Consider the following 17,299-nt stretch of genomic DNA (forward strand, 5'->3'; position numbering starts at 1 on the left):
CCACAGATATCGGAAGAACCACAAATGTGTCTTCACACTCCTCCTGTGTGTTCTAAGATTTCCCAGCGTGCTGTTAGATATAATTTTAACCATTGAGTACCACTGTAACGGTCGGATATTTCTTTCACAGTTAAAATTTCACAGGGTATTAATGATCCTCCTTTAAAGATAAAATTGATATGTCTCAAACATGTAGCATGCAATGAGTGCTTTCCATATATAAACCACACACGGAAATAAGTCTCGGATAAATAGTTTATCTATATGCAATCAATCAAGACTGACACTCGAGTTACAACGGAGTTCATCATGACGGGTTAAATAAATATTGACCGTATATAATGTCGGAACGCACGCAGCGTTCCGCGCCTCTCACGCATGCACGCGATTGTTCCTCGATTCGTACACGCGTCTCCCTGGCGCTCCAAATCAAAATAATAGTTAGGTTAGTCCAAACGTAAAAGATGAAGATAAAACAATCCCAGAGAAATCCAGCTGTCCCTCCAAACGGGAAAACAAACGGCTACTCCTCGCTGGACCCAAACACAAGTGTGTGGAGCCGGCGACTTCCGTGTGTTTAACCCATTCTGACCTGAGATCAGATTCTAAAAATGTCTTCTACTTCCCGACAGTTTTCTGAAAAAAGCTATGTTTTCTATGTCAGTCGTTCTTCGATTTTTCAAAAATAGCAGACCTACAAGCTCGTAGCGCGCCACTCGGTGGCGCGCTACGAGCTTGTAGGTCTGCTATTTTTCAATAGCTAAAGCATGACATTATGCCAGGGGGGCAGTCAGACGGATATTTTGTGAAGCCACTAAGGAAATGAAAGTTCATATAATGGCCTGTTGTGGCGCTGTCATTGGGCTCAAAAAAACCCATAGCCCCATAGAAGTCCATGTATTTGGGCCCAACTTCACCTAGACTGTATTACCTTAATAAACATGGTCATGAATACTTTTTGCTTCCAGTCACTAGTTTAAAGTCTCATTTCTAATGTCATAATATTCTTTTTGGAAAATTATGGTCCCATTTATTAGAAAAATGACCATAAAGTCGCGCATGTTCTGAGGGGCGTGGCTACCGTTACAATCTATGAACGGGATCCCCCACCCACTCGAGTCAAAATAAAAACCAACGAAGAAGAAGGGGGAAGTCCCGCCTCGTTGTCTGGGCCAGCCAATGGGCCAGCTGGCCTGAACTGGGCCAAAACGGATCTAGAAAGATGGCGACTTCCATTGCAAGGACTGACAGGCTTCATTTTACGTTCACGTTAGACCCGCGGGACGCTTTGTCCATATTTTTTACAGTCTATGCATTATGCTAACACCAAAAGGGGTTCCCGCCCAAAACGGGTTAATCACGGAAGCGTCACAGCCTGTCAATCAATCAATCAAGCAATCAATCAATCAATCTCCATCCCGACATTGACTTTGACCCTCCAAAACATAAATAAAAATACCTCTCACAGAAAATGGGACATTACACATAAGGATGGATATAGTGTCGAGGGATATTTTCGAGCCATGCTCTTTTTAAATGACATTTTAAAATAAACCCTTAATGAATAATAGGTGGCCACTACTGATTGGTCGACACCCCACCTTGTGCAAAATCTGTGTCATCTTTTAAATCTCTTCTGAAAACCCACCTCTATGTTAAGGCCTTTCTTTTCTTTCCATATGTATGTTTTTTTTTTTTTTTTCTTTTTTACATTTTGTGGCTGCTACCTTATTCACTGATCTTTTAGTCGTAATGTATCATGCAGCTTTCTTTTACCCCGTTCTGTAAAGCACTTCGTTGAATTTGAATACAGTATGTCTGTAAATGTACTAAATACATTATCATTATCACTACTGTGGTGAACAACAGCAGTGCCACAGTTTTAACAGTTCAGTAGTAGAATGCCGTAACGTAATGGTTTCACTTATTTTATTGTACTTGGGTCTGTTTTCGTTTCGACTCCTTTACGCTTCCATTTCCCCATTTTCCGTTCCTGCATCCTTTGACGTTGCCTTCAGGAGTTCATCAGACATAAGTTAGAAGAAGAACAGCGCCAGTTAGAAATCCTTCAACAGCAGCTGCTACAAGAGCAGGCACTGCTCATGGTAACGTCTCACTGCACGGCTCTGTCTGATTCCCTTTGCTTCTGCCCTCTGAAAACACACACACGTCACACACACACTAATGCATGAAAGGTTTACGGCTAGCAATTTGAATGACTTGTGGCGTTTTTGTCTTGTACCTGGAATGGAACAGACTGTGCATGTTTTGTAATGCATGTGCAACAAGTGCAACCTTTAACCCTTTTAGGCGAGACGTCGAAATTAAAGGAGAATTCCATGCTAGAATGCTTTCTTATCTTTCTTACCTTTCTTTGTAGTTGTTACGTCCCCACCAAAGAGGTCCAGGTGTTTTTTGGTGCAAAAACTCCTTATTGGCTATTTTCCCTACCATAAGCCCTCAATGAATTGCATTGCATTGAATGGGAATTGAATGGGGCTATGGGGTGTTATGCTAATTTGCTTATTTCCATCGAAATAAGTAGTAAGTGTGCCGCTTGGGATATTATTTACATTATGAAGAGAGGATATATACATTTATTTATTTTGAGCAATGGAAATAAGCGAATTAGCACAACAACCCATAGCCCCATTCAATTCCCATTCCATTCTTTTTAACGATTTTTAACGATTTTTCAAAAATAGCAGACCTACAAGTTCATAGCGCGCCGCTCTGTGGCGCGCTATGATCTTGTAGATCTGCTATTTTTCAATAGCTAAATTATAACGTAATGTATGTAACCACCAAAAGGGGTTCCCGCGCTTCCCGTCCAATGTCGGGGCAAAGCATAGTTGGCACACACTGTTGCGTTGCTTTGACAAAAAAAAAGAAGAAGGAAAACCCCGTCTATGGTGTGATTGTTCACCTCACGTCGCCACTCGTGCATGGATATGCGTCTTGGATCAATGACCTCTTGTGCCCCCCCTTGTCCTCTTGTGTAGACCTCCTTTTACTGACCGAATCGCCAATGTCTTGTTCAGGAGTACAAGCGTAAACAGCTGGAGGAGCAGCGCCAGTCGGAGAGGCTCCAGAGGCAACTGCAGCAGGAGCACGCCTACCTGGTGTCCCTTCAGCAGCAGCAGCAGGACAAGAAGCCCCAGCTGTACCACTACAACAAGAACCTGGAGCCCAATAACAAGCCCGCCTGGGCCCGCGAGGTACACCCGCCAACGACACACACACACAGACACACGCGCCAGCCAGCCAGCCAGCCCCCTTTTTTTGCTCTCTCGCGTCATCTCTCGCAACGGTCATGACGCGAGAGCAAAATGGCCGACCGCGCGTATATATATATATATATATATATACACAATCCGTTATTGGACACGGAACTACACCATGAAGCTATTATACTGCCTATCATGGCAGTTTTAAGGTTAATGCATGCTCCGTGTTGCTGTTGGTTTTCTGTCTTAGGTGGAGGAGCGCAGTAAGCTCAACAACAGGCAGGGCTCGCCCAAAATCTGCACCACCGTCTCCGACACTGCCATACAATCACGCGCCGCCGACTCCTCCGTCAGCCAATCGGGAGGCGGCGGCGGTCAGTCTGCTCAAACGCCACCGATGCAGCGTCCCGTTGAGCCTCAAGGGGGACAGGGCAAGGTGCGTGTTTGTATGAGCGTGACACGGCATTTCTTTCACAAAAACCAAAAACTGGACGTTATGAACTACACAGCACTGTTTCTCAAGCCGGACCATAGCATGATTATTATAATGATAAGATCTAGGGATGTCCCGATACACCTTTTTTTCGTTTTTCCGATCCCCATGCCACAATTTGTGTGTCAGCCGATACCGAATACAGATACCGGAGAATAATGCATAATAATAATAATACAAAAATGAAAAATTTTTTTTATTTTGAAGTCCCAACAACCGGGGAATAGTGTTTATAGCTATCTATCTCGTGTTGTGTTGATGGCAGACTCCTCACTCAAATGTGCACTTGCAGCCCCAACATTTTATTTACCCGTTATCCCATTCTGACCTGAGATCGGATTCATACGAGGTTTCCACTGGACACACACTGGTCTGATTAACCCATTCTGACCTGAGATCAGGTATTTTCCGATACAGTATCGGGACATCTCTAATAAAAACATGGATAGTATATATACTGTGTGTGTGTGTGTGTGTGTGTGTGTGTGTGTACGTATATACGGGTGTCGCAATACTTTTTGACGTTCGATACAGTGTATCGAAATTACACGCCGTATCGCGATTCTCGTTGATTGTTACTCGTTGGTTGCACTTTCCAGTGCACGCACACGTCACCGGGAGGCACACTGTTGTTTTCCTGTGCGTTTCCGCGTCTGCACAGACAAATGCACGCGCCGTTTACATGCATTTCCGGCGGGGGAAAATGGAGCCGACAGACGAGTTGACGAGAGGGAGAGGGAGAGAAACAGCTGGTAGTGTTGCATTGTAGCGTCCAGTCTGCATTACATTTCATTTCCCCATCTGTCAAGGTAAAAAAGATGACGGCCAATAGTTCCCAAACTCCCACATCATGCGACCCCCCCGGGTCACGCAAGGCTGCGTGGACTACTTTGGAAAGCAGTCATCAAGAAAACTTGACGTCGAAATAAAAAAAACGTTCGCTCTGAAAGAATATATATTCTAAATAAGATTTGTGCCGCATTTTCACGATTTTTCTAAAATGGCAGACCTACAAGCTCGTAGCGCGCCACTCGGTGTGGTGCTATGATCTTGTAGATCTGCTATTTTTCAATAGCTAAAATATATCATAATGCTTAGTTAAAGCACCAAAAGGCGTTCCCACCCGAAAATGGGTTTAAACGTTTTTTATTTTATTATTATTGAAATAAAAGTTACCAAGAATCGAGTGCTTTTCTTTACAAATCGAGACTTAATAGCCTAGTCATTAATAATGATGGGCCTAACCATATTTGATATCGAATCGTGACCTGAAAATCGAATCGTCGTGAGCTAGGCTAATCGTGACGCCACTAATACACACACACATGCACACACTTGTTAAATGTTTTAAAAACATATTTTACTAACTGGTGAAACATTGTTATGGAGATGACGATGCACGAAACCATTCTCGTTTCCGTGTGGATCTGCATGAGCTAAAACTGTATCTGTCAGTATTGTCTCTATGTATTTACGCCTTATTGTTCTTCTCTCTTCCCTTCCCTCTTCACTGACCTCTTCATGCATTCACCCCACACATCTGATCCTAATACATAACAACCATACCACTCACATTGCCTCTCCACTGCTTCATTGTACCTTCCTGCCCCTTCAACTCTGCCCCTCCTCCACCCTTCCTGGGGTCTGCCCGCTGTCGCTTTGAACTGCACCCTCTGCAGTTCCAGATGGCCCACTTGGTCCCACTGAAGCCCTATGCTGCCCCTGTCCCTCGCTCCCAGTCGCTCTGTGATCAGCCCACTAAGACCATGTCCGCGTTCCCCACTCAGGATCCCTCCCTTAACCCCTCCCCCCGCCCCATCCACTCCCGGGAGCTGGTCCGCCAAAACTCTGACCCCACCTCTGAGATCCCCGCGCCACAGGCACACCCCGTCCGGGAGGACCGGGGCCCCTGGATCCGACTGCCGGAGTCGGAACTGCCACCCAAGGTGAGGCCAGCTACTAGATATACCAGGGGTGCCCAAAAGGTAGATCGCCATCTACCAGTAGATCACATGGAATATTTCAATTCAATATATAAAAGACAATTCTTGGCATCTGCCACTTGAATTAAAGGTGACTTGATTGATTGACATCATAAAAGCGCCTGTCGGCTCAGCTCCACAATGCAACATTTAGTTTTCAGTGTTGCTGTGCACAAACATCGGTAGCATTATAAATTAAAACCCTACCTAGTCCATTTCTCCCCCTCTATTTCCCATTCCAAGTGCATTTGTCTTATATGTAATGCCAGCACCGCTATTCTAAAGCACCCTCGGGTACATATTTAAAAACTATTTTCAGGTGGGTAGATGTTATTGAGCTGGTCATTTTTTAAAGTAGCTCTCAAGTCAAAAAAGGCGTGGGCAGGGCACCCCTGAGATATACAGTAGTTGAAGGAATGTGAGTTCAATAATAGGAATGTGAGTTCAATAATAAAGTTGTCCTGGGCCATCTCTAAAGTAGAATACAACTGATAAATGTTAGTCTCTCGTGTTTTCCTCAGATCCCCCAGAGGACCGCATCCATTGCCACAGCCCTCAACACCAACCTTACTTCTGGCATAAGGCATCCAGTGCGAGCCAGGTAATACATACAGATAAGTGGCTTCTTGGTCAGATAAATTGTCTCAGGCTTAATACTTAAAGCGTTTGGTATATATCTTGTTACCTGTGGCAGCAACCCAGATCTCAGCCGCAACGACCGCTGGGAGAGAGGAGACAACCTGAGCATTGTGTCTAATCTGCCTCAGACTGGCTCTCTGGAGAGACACCGCATCCCCAGTGAGTCCCTTTGTCCCTTTTTGTGCTTCTGCACTGCCGAGTCTCTTGAAGTGAGGCACGTTCAATAAGCAACAACCGTTGTGGCGGTGTCATTTTCAGGTTCCTCTAAAATGGACTCTCCTCCAATCCTGTCCCACGATGGCCGTCACAAGGCAGGGGAGTCTCGCACTTCCTCTCGTCCCAGTCGTCCTGCTGTAAGTTTGTCACGTGTCTTTCTCATCCGTTTGCACTTTTTTTGGCAACTTTCAGAGTCGATAAACTCTCTGGAGTTTTTCTATGGATCCAGCTTCTGTGTACTGTAGATATAATGTCCTCGCTTAATTGTGCAAATTCTATACCTTGCTTTTCTTTGATGATTGACACAAGTATTAACTTAGATTTTCTCCTTTTCTCCTCAACATGTCTCCTCTTTTTTCACGTAACACTCTCTTTGTGCTTTTTTTTTTTACTTTGCAAATTCCCTTAATGTTCTTGTCTTTCACAACACTGGCTCCTCTGATGCACAGAGTTACAAGAGAGCTATAGGAGAGGTTAGTACCAATGCTTATGTTTAGACTGGCAGTTCCAAATCCCATTTTTGGCTTATCCAGATTGGAATCCGATTGTCTGAACACCAACAAAAACATGGGAAACTGATTATCATCTATCAGATTTGAACTACATTCCCAGGTGGTTTGAAATGCGATTCATAATCTGATTTCTAAAGATGTCTCGGTCAGAAATAGCTGATCTACAAGCTTATAGATCTTGCTATTTTTGCGAGCCTCGTCGATGTATGACAGCGTGTAAGTTAAGCATTACTCACGCCGACAGTATGTCATTACCGCAGCAACCGATGCAGATGGGTCGACGACGTCTGAACACACAAATCTGACCACTAGCAAACGGTGTGGACAGTCGGTCCTAGAGATCGGATTTGAGAAACAAAATGGGATTTCTCTGCAGTCTGAAAAAAAGCCATAGTGTAACAATGTGTTGTGCCATGCCCTAGACGCGTCGTACCAAACCCTACACGGGTTGTGCAAGGACACGCTTTTGATTGGCCAGTCGCTGTGATTGACAGCCTAACCCTAACCTCAGTAAAACTATACCTGACCCTAACCTCAGTAAAACTATACCTGACCCTAACCTCAGTAAAACTATACCTAACCCTAACCTCAGTAAAACTATACCTAACCCTAACCTCAGTAAAACTATACCTAACCCTAACCTCAGTAAAACTATACCTGACCCTAACCTCAGTAAAACTATACCTGACCCTAACCTCAGTAAAACTATACCTAAACCTAACCTCAGTAAAACTATACCTAACTAGTGGTGGGGAAAAAAATCGATTAGTCAATTAATCGCGATGCCATCATGGGCGATAATTCATCGATGCACAAATGTCAAACATCGATTATTTAATGTATTTTTTTTACCGGAGCAAAAGGGCGGAACTAATCTGCGACTGCGCTGCGTCGTCGTACCGGACCGTTTAGAGTGACGCACACAGCGCTCGCACACGCTTTAGCTTTCAACAACCAAAACAGAACGAGTTACCAACGCGGAGGGGAAGAGAAAAAAGATGACAGAAAGGGAACATTTTGGATTGTATGAGGTTGAGGGGACACGAGAACTCGATAAAACTCACACCATCGACCGCCTGTGAAATGTGGCCGAGATGGGACGATGTAGTGTGGCTCCAAAGTGCTAACATGGCCCGGAATCCGTCGCTCCCCACGACCGAATGTGAACGTAAATCCTTTGCAATAAAAGTGCCGATGGACTTCGTAATTCTAGTCGCCTTTTCTGAGTGCATGGGCAGCTGTCCGTGTGTTCGGGATCGGGATGGTTGTCTTGACTGCATCTCTGGATGTCAGTGGGCAATATGGTCTTGTACACGTTGTGAGTTGTATCGAGTTCCCGTGTCCCCTCAACATCATAGAATCCAAAATGTTGCCATACACTTGTAAAATACTTTAAACCAAATGCTCCTTAATGTGTGCAAACAAACAGAAAGGTGCAACATAATAGTCTCAATAACTACCCCAAAGCTTCCTTAATGACACTTCAGTAACTGAAAATGAAATCCCTGAATAAGGAAACAAAGAAAAGCACCTTTTTTGTCCTAACAAAGAATAAAGGCAATTTGACAGAGTGCTGCTGACCTCAACCGAAATCCTGCCCATGTATTTCTATGACATGACATCTTATGTCATTATTAATATATATTTATTGTATGCTTGTACAAACTCATTCTTTTTTTTTTAAAGAAAACTGCTTATTACTGTTCTGTATTTGGCCACAGACACCCATCTGAAAATATTTTCTTCTATGGACCCCCCCAGAAGCAAAGATTTGAGTTAAAAACGTGCACTGTGAAAGAATATATATATTCATAATCATTAGAAAGCACTTTGTTTATTAGTCACACAGTGACTGAGTGATTAACAGTGAGTGATTAATCATGATTAATCGGGATTAATCGAATCGTAACATAGCCCAATTAATCAGGATTAATCGGGATTAATCGAATCGTGACCCTCGGAAACGATGTGTAATCGCATCGCCAGGTACCTGGCGATGACCGCCTCTATACCTAACCCTAACCTCAGTAAAACTATACCTGACCCTAACCTCAGTAAAACTATACCTAACCCTAACCTCAGTAAAACTATACCTAACCCTAACCTCAGTAAAACTATACCTGACCCTAACCTCAGTAAAACTATACCTGACCCTAACCTCAGTAAAACTATACCTAACCCTAACCTCAGTAAAACTATACCTGACCCTAACCTCAGTAAAACTATACCTAACCCTAACCTCAGTAAAACTATACCTAACCCTAACCTCAGTAAAACTATACCTAACCCTAACCTCAGTAAAACTATACCTGACCCTAACCTCAGTAAAACTATACCTAACCTCAGTAAAACTATACCTAACGCTAACCTCAGTAAAACTATACCTAACGCTAACCTCAGTAAAACTATACCTAAACCTAACCTTAACCTCAGTAAACTTAACTTGCCCGGGGGGCGTGGTTAAAAGCACAACCTGTGTAGGATTGAGTATGTCGCGCCCTAGGCCGGTCTACTGTGAGCACCGCTGCCTTGAACCTGTAGAAGTCTGCAGTGGGCCACGTGCATGCAGTGGGGTCTGCATGCTCTAACGCCGTCTCTCCCTTCTTTTTGGGGAGGGCGTCTTTTCTGTGCATTTGTCTACATCGGTTTTTGCCTCCATTTTCCAGCTTTCAAAGCACTCCATAGAACTCCATCCTATAATAAATCTCCCCATCGTAACGGTTTAACCACGTGGTGCTCTAAATGGCTAAATGTATACGTTTTCACATGACTGTTTTGGACAAATGTCGGTGAACTAGAATGTGGCATTTTCAGCGTAACCCATTTTGACCGTAGGACGTGTGGAAACGTCATGGCTAATCCAACCGATGGATTGCGAGGACGTGTACACATGTCCTAGCGCATTTTCATTTTCATTTCAAACGAGAGAAAAATTCAGATTCTCCTTCTGCACCATACTCCTTGCTGTTCGCGCATGCGTGTTGCCGTTCACTTCCCTGTTTAGTGTTTACGGCTCAGAAAGAATGCCTCGCATCTCCTAATCTCGGGAGCTCTCCGTGGTTTTGACCAGATGGATATACTACTAAGCTCTTCATTTCTGACTTCAACATGCCTCTCGTTCAAAATATGAACGCGAGGGATCATTCAGCAACTTTATCGTAATCATAGCGAGGTAAGCAAGCGACATTATTCCTTCCGGTTCTTGTAACGGAACGGAAGGGGGTGCGGGCTTTCAGAGTAAAAGCTGCCATTTCTGCGCGGGGGGGGCACCCCGAGCTGCTATTTTGAAAGAAATCCCGACGCTGATTGTGTCAATAAAGACTAATAATGGTCGTGGGACGAAGTTATAAACTACGATCTCCGAGAACACAATATCCTCAAAGATCCTTTGATTTCATAGGGGATTCGCACTGAGACGGACTGAGTCCGTTCGATTTGAACCATTCCCGAACACGGTTGCCCGGCGCACCCGAGTACACTGGCATAACACACTTTGATCCTCCAGGTGGCGCTGTGCTTGATGGCTGGCGCGCACAGAAGACGCTGACCATCAACTCTGCGCCATTGTCTCCTAGAAACCCAAACACTGCATTGCCTCATTACTTCACTGTCAGCCTGCTATTCACTGTCAGTCAGTTCTGTGCTCCAGTGTCGTGTGTGATTAGTTTGCCATGGATTCTACTTTAGCATTATTATTATTAGTAGACTACAAGAGCCACATGTAGTCCGCAGAATAAGATCAGTGCGTACTGCGCGTTAAGAGGAGATAGGTGGCCATTGAGAAATGCGCTGGTGTTACGCGTCGTGCAGCGTCTGTGTGTGTGTGTGTGTGTGTGTTTTATTTATTTGTTGACGCTTGGCTCGTCGACTAGAGATTATGTCACGTTCTTAAAAAAAAAGAAACCAGTCCACTTCCTCCTTTAGGTACGCATGCATTCACATTGGAACGAGCCAAATACCAGAGACCCGCCCCCCATGCGGTCCCGGGGACGGTTGGGCGATCCGGTCCCGGGAACGGTACGCATCGTTCACACCACCACCACAACATCTGCCGAGTGGTCCCGAGTATGCGCACCCGGGACCATAGTGTGAATCCCTTATCAGTTACAACACCTTGGTACAGGTTTATTGTCCACAAAGAGAAATGGGCTACTTCTAGGTCATTCTTCCCATCATTTCCTCCCCTTTTTTTGAGGGGCGCTAGCCCCTCCTATATGCCCAGCTTTCCGGGTTTGTCTTCAACGCAAACATTGAAGACAAAATGTGAAGATGGAAAAGTGACCACGCAAATTGTGTGATTTGGCCGCGCGTGATTGGGTGGTAGATGTGAGGACGCAAATTTGAGATGTACATTGTATATGAGCTGTTGTTATTACTGTGAAATATCACAGACTCGTTGGGCAACATTCTCATAGCAATAAGTGGTACAATGATATACACCCCTGAACAGGGGCGACAGTGGCTCAGGGGTAGAGTGGCCGAATGAGAACCGCAAGGTTCCCAGTTCAAACCCGGGCTCCCCCAGAGTCGGTGTCCTTGAGCACGACTCTGAACCCCCTAATTGCTCCTGACGTGCAGGTTGGTGCCTTGCATGGTTTCCTCTGGCATTGGTGTGTGTGTGCGCGACTGTGTGAATGTAATGCACAATATATGTAAGGCGCTATATGAATGCACCATTTAACACACGTGCGTACTGTGTGTGTGTGTGTGCGCTCAGGACCACGGCCTGTATGCCAAGGAGCGCATGGAGGAGCAGCCGAGGCCCCCGGTGAAGGCCAACGACTACTCGTCCTCCTCAGACAGCAGTGAGAGCAGCGAGGAGAGCGAGAGTGGAGAGGGAGCCGAGGAGGAGGAGAGCCCCACGGACCGGTCAGTCTAAACGCACTGGTTCACCAACCCTTTCAGGTCCAGGAGCCCCGCATTGACACTAATTAGCCCCGCGGGACCCCCATTTGAAAAGATATGCCAGGGGACCCCCCCTCATAAGATTTTGTACGGCTCTAGCAGTGATTCTCAAACCGTTTTAATTTCAAGGTTCCCCAGTTTGACCTGCATTCGGCTACGGACCCCCCATTTAATGGCATTGCTATCTCTTGAACCCCAATTCATATTGCAAAATCAGACTTCATTTAACTCTTGACGGGTCCATTTGGTTCCAATTGTGCGCTCTCTGAGTTGCACACCCATAAGGGTCCATTTGGTTCCTAATCATGGGGACCCCCTGGAACTCCCTCAAGGACCCCTAGGGGTCCCCGGACCACACTTTGGGAACCACTGGTCTAACAAACTTAAAAGCCTGAAAAGAATCAATCACTGGTGTGTGTGTGTGTGTGTGTGTCTGTGTGGTCTCGCGTAGCCAGACAACCATTCCACATTCTCCCAATGCTGTATGTATAGTCTGGAACTACACCTTCCGAAATCCGAGCAAAGCTGGACTTTTTTTTTCTTTCTTCCATACCTGTATGCTTAGGACTGTAAAGGCCAAACGGAAGCGAGGTGAAGGCTTCACTTCCGCGAGAGGCAACAGTCAGGCCACGCGAGACTTGTGTGTGTGTGTGTGTGTGCTCTCTCTCTCTCTCTTCTGGTATTACATTATGTCGCCCAGTCCTACTAGTAGTCTTTTTTGCATTACTCATTTACTCCTACATCCTTCCCCTCTTTTTGCCCCCCCCGTCATTTCCTGTCCTGTTTTATTTCAGTAACCGGGACGCAGACACAGACTCTGTCAACACCATGGTGGTTCACGAGGAGGAAGGCGAGGGGGAGGACGTGGAACAGGCGGGAGGCTACGGGGACCAGACCATGCTGGTACAGAGGGTTAGTCATGCTCGCAAGACAATTGAAATGCATCCATTAGGATCAGGGGTGGGCTAATTATCTTTCCCCCGAGGGGCCAAATGTAGAAACTGTTGTGGAGGTTCCGGGCCCAAAAGGCTGAACTAAATTCTGAGTACCGTAATATACATTTTATTTCTATATAAAAAGGAGTATATGGCATTGTTTTGACAAGCTGGTAAGAGTAGAGGTTATTATCAGGCAGTGAAAATTTGAAGTTGCCTTTCGGAAATTTCATTTATTCAATCAAAGCTTCCAAAACGATGACAAATCAATCACACGCAACTTTCCCTGCGGGAAAGTTGCGTGTACCTGAATAAACATGCTTCAAAATAAAAGCAATGCCGTTTTAGTCCATGCATATAAGGACGGGTAAAATTAGAAAGTACGTTTTATTTTTTTAAGTAACCTTTCACGGGCCGCATTTGCCCCCCCCGGGCCGTATAATGCCCAGGTCTGCATTAGACCAGGGGTTATACAAACCTTTTCAGCAAATTGGCCAGAAATATCCATCCAAGCTTGTCGCAAACCCAACTCGATGTGGCATTTTTACTATAATGAAACGCATGTTTGATCGAAGACTAAAGAAAGGAATATAACGCTAGATGCTCAAAAAACACAAAACGCACTCAATTGATTCCACCCCAAGTCAAGACGCAAACGCAGCATAACAGTGTTTTGTCCACAACCTTCTTCCGGCAAACTACTGTTTGTGTAAAGTTTTTCCACTCGCACCAAAGCGTGCAACTTAAACAATTACATACCATCAGAGCCTTCTATTGGAGAGTTGCGTCAACGAGGTGTAAGAAAACGGCACCAGTGGTTCATATTACTCTAAATGGTGACAAACGCTCATAGACTCCAGTGTATTCCAGTAAACCTCCGCTTCAGAACTGTGCCACTATTCGCCAATAGAAGTCTCTGTAGAAGACTGGCTCTATGAAGTGAACAAAGGTGACTACTTCTTCTATGGCTCTGCACACCACTATACAACATAATGATGATATCAGCAAATTCTGATCCGTTTTTGTTTTGGCTACATTCTCTCGTCTTTCCGTCAGTAAAATCTCTTTTTGTATTCTAGGTAGTGGTGGGAAAAGACTAGATTTGACATCGCCCACTAAACCCATTTAAATGATTTTTTTCTATAGCCGTATAGATCAGCCAATTCATTTTACTGGTTGGAGGCTGCAGATTTTGTCAAGTTGTGCAGTTGAGTTTACACTACCCTACTCCGTAAGGTATTATGTGATAAGGTGCCGACTGCATTGTAATGGATGCTATAGATCAGTAGATCACAGAGCCTGTGCAGGTAAACCACGTGCCGTGCCCCTAAAATACTTAATAAGCATCCAGACAGGTTGTCTCAGACAGATTGTCTCATTTCCCTAAGTCACCTTAAATTCAAGTGGCAGTCTGCCACTTGAATTAAGGTGACTTGATTGATTGATTGACATGAAGAATGGAATGCAGCATCGCTATTCCAAAGAAAGGAAACGTCGAGAATATTTCAGAATAAAGGATTTAGATTAGAGTGCCAAGCCGACGAGGGAGATTTTACAACGAACAGAACCCAATAGTTCCGCCTTAGAGAGTTTTGGTTCCTACCTACAGTAAGCTACTACGCTGAAACCTGAAACGGACACAGAGGCCGTTATAACGGACCCCCGCAGATGATGATAATAATGCAGCTGGTTGACTTGTTTCTTTTCGCGATAGACACCAGAGAAACGGAGTCACAATGGATACACAAACCTGCCTGATGTGGTACAGCCCTCCCACTCCCCAACTGACTCGGCTACACACTCCTCCCCTGGGAAAGACTCTGTGTATGATGTAAGTTCACAATCTGCCCTACATTTTTCATAATTTTCTTTCTATGATTAGATTTTTGTGGCTTTCGCCTTTATTTTATGGAGGGATAGACAGTAGGCTGACAGGAAATGTGGAGGTGGGGTGACAGGCAGTAAAGGCTGTCGGGAGCGGGAATCGAACCCGCGGCACACTGCCAGACTGGATTACCAGCCAAGGTGCCTGGACCGCTGAGCCACGGCCCAGGCCTACATTTTTCATTATTAATTAATCGTGGTGAGATTGGATGAGAATTGCATACAAGAAAGATCACCAAACCTTAAACGACAACTTTTATTTTCTTTTTTTTCTTCTTTTTTAAACTAAGGTTCATGTTTTAGGTTGTCATTGGAGAAAATAAGTGTTCATTATTTTTCATTTCTTTCGGTTTAACGGTTTTATCTATTCGAACACGTGGCTAAATATGTCTTCTTTTGAATGTTACAGCGATTTCTTTATTATTTACTGTAGTCTTACTAGAAGCCCAGGAGAATTACATCTGGTCACAAAAGATCTATTGAATGTGAAACGGGAGGTGACAAACTGACACCGCCCCCTAGTAGTCACACACAGAAAACAACTACTGTGGCCAAATGTACTTTACTGGGTCTAGTAGGTCTATAGCAAATAATAATAAAGAAATAGCCATAACATTTTGTAAAAACAAAAATACATATTTAGCCACGTGTCCCCGAAGAAAGCGGCAAATGAAAAAGGTTTAACACTCAAGACTGGAATAATAAATTACACATTTCTCCCCCCCCCCCCCCCCTCACTCAACCAGTATCAGTCCAGAGGTTTGGTCAAGGCGTCTTCTGGCAAGTCCTCCTTCACTACCTTTGTGGACCTTGGCATGTACCAATCACCTGGGGGCACAGGGGATAACATCAGTGTTGGTGGTGAGTTGATTGGCATACATAATCACCTGGGGGCACAGGGGATAACATCAGTGTTGGTGGTGAGTTGATTGGCATACATAATCACCTGGGGGCACAGGGGATAACATCAGTGTTGGTGGTGAGTTGATTGGCATACATAATCACCTGGGGGCACAGGGGATAACATCAGTGTTGGTGGTGAGTTGTGGACCTTGGCATGTACTAATCATCTGGGGGCACAGGTGATAACATTAGTGTTGGTGGTGGGTTGTTTGAGATATTGTTGGGGAAACCAAAAGCAGAAAAGGGGATATTGTAATGAAAACGCAAGCAGAATTAACGTTGTAATGGTGATGCGCGAATCACCCTAATCCATGTGTACACGTTCATTGTCCATCTGTCGTCCAACCAAACCACTGTCGCCACAACGGTACTCTACATGATATCCTAACAAAACAACAGTCTTGTCAAAACTTGACTATTGTAACTCCCTCCTTACTGGCCTACCGGCATGTGCACTTAAGCCTCTCCAACTGATCCAAAATGCCGCAGCTCGCTTGGTCTTCAACCAGCCAAAATTCTCACATTTCTCCCCCCTTCTCCGCTCCCTCCACTGGCTCCCAGTCGCTGCCCGCACAGAATACAAAACTCTGATGCTGGCATTCAAAGGTATGGCTCCCCCATATCTTGCAAGTATGATCGAACCCTACAAACCCTCCCGCGCACTCAGATCAGCCAACGCAGGGAAGCTGGAAGTACCCTCACTAAAAACACCGGGACAACGATCCACACGTCCCAAACTCTTCTCCCTTCTGGACTCCAAAACTATGGAATGCACTTCCCATTACAATCAGAACTGCAGCCTCACTCCCAGTCTTCCACCGTAGTCTGAAAACACACCTTTTCAGACTCCATCATGGCCCGTAGTACTAGTACTTACCCTACCGCCTTAGATAGCACTTTTTGTAGACTTAGATGGCATTTGATACAGACTTATAGCATGTTATGTAGACGGCACTAGAACCGCATTGTATGTAGTACTTCATAGTACATATGTATAGCATAGTATACTGTACATGTATAGTTTCATTATATAGATATTCCACTGTTCCTCTCTCTAATGTGTCCGTTAACATGGCACTCTTGGCAGGCTTGGGTTCCAGGTTTGACCAGCTGAAGATGGAGGTCAGAAAAGGCTCCATGGTCAACGTGAACCCCACGAACACGCGCCCCCACAGCGACACCCCCGAGATCCGCAAATACAAGAAGAGGTTCAACTCTGAAATCCTGTGCGCCGCTCTCTGGGGTGAGACTTTAAACCCATTATGGGCGGTACTGGGAACCCCTTTTGGTGTCGTAAGCATTACGTTATACTTTAGCTATTGAAAAATAGCAGATCTACAAGCTCATCATAGCGCTGAACCTGCACTGTAGGTCTGCTATTTTTTTTTAATCGTGAAAATGTGGCTCAAATCTTTGAATATATATATTCTTTCTCGGCGAAAGTTTTTAACTAAAATCTTTGCTTCTGGGGGGGGGGGGGGGGGTCGGTGGTCAATTACATGTAGTTTCTGGGGTCCTTGACATGAAATATTGAGCACCACTGATATAGAAACATATAGGTATTTCAGAAAACTGACAGGATTTTTTTAATTTATTTTGACGT

At 44.8% G+C, this 17,299-nt stretch overlaps 1 protein-coding gene across 7 annotated transcripts in view; it reads left to right on the top strand.

Annotated features, from left to right (window-relative positions):
• The window catches only part of mink1 (misshapen-like kinase 1), a 45,901-nt gene that overhangs the window by 17,028 nt on the left and 11,574 nt on the right, over positions 1 to 17,299 (top strand). For 2 of the 7 annotated variants that reach the window (XM_080779626.1, XM_080779630.1), the window contains exons 13-25: positions 2,019 to 2,105; positions 3,042 to 3,218; positions 3,478 to 3,663; positions 5,400 to 5,666; positions 6,224 to 6,303; positions 6,397 to 6,500; positions 6,600 to 6,694; positions 7,007 to 7,030; positions 11,787 to 11,938; positions 12,769 to 12,886; positions 14,624 to 14,740; positions 15,540 to 15,654; positions 16,784 to 16,939. In XM_080779626.1, coding sequence (XP_080635752.1) covers positions 2,019 to 2,105; positions 3,042 to 3,218; positions 3,478 to 3,663; positions 5,400 to 5,666; positions 6,224 to 6,303; positions 6,397 to 6,500; positions 6,600 to 6,694; positions 7,007 to 7,030; positions 11,787 to 11,938; positions 12,769 to 12,886; positions 14,624 to 14,740; positions 15,540 to 15,654; positions 16,784 to 16,939 — 1,678 coding nt within the window. The remainder of the gene's footprint in view (positions 1 to 2,018; positions 2,106 to 3,041; positions 3,219 to 3,477; positions 3,664 to 5,399; positions 5,667 to 6,223; positions 6,304 to 6,396; positions 6,501 to 6,599; positions 6,695 to 7,006; positions 7,031 to 11,786; positions 11,939 to 12,768; positions 12,887 to 14,623; positions 14,741 to 15,539; positions 15,655 to 16,783; positions 16,940 to 17,299) is intronic. The other 5 variants (XM_080779629.1, XM_080779627.1, XM_080779631.1 and 2 more) reach the window with 5 other exon arrangements.

Source organism: Protomyctophum bolini (genome assembly GCF_963924005.1).
Source record: "Protomyctophum bolini genome assembly, chromosome: 13".
NCBI classification, from domain to species: domain Eukaryota; kingdom Metazoa; phylum Chordata; class Actinopteri; order Myctophiformes; family Myctophidae; genus Protomyctophum; species Protomyctophum bolini.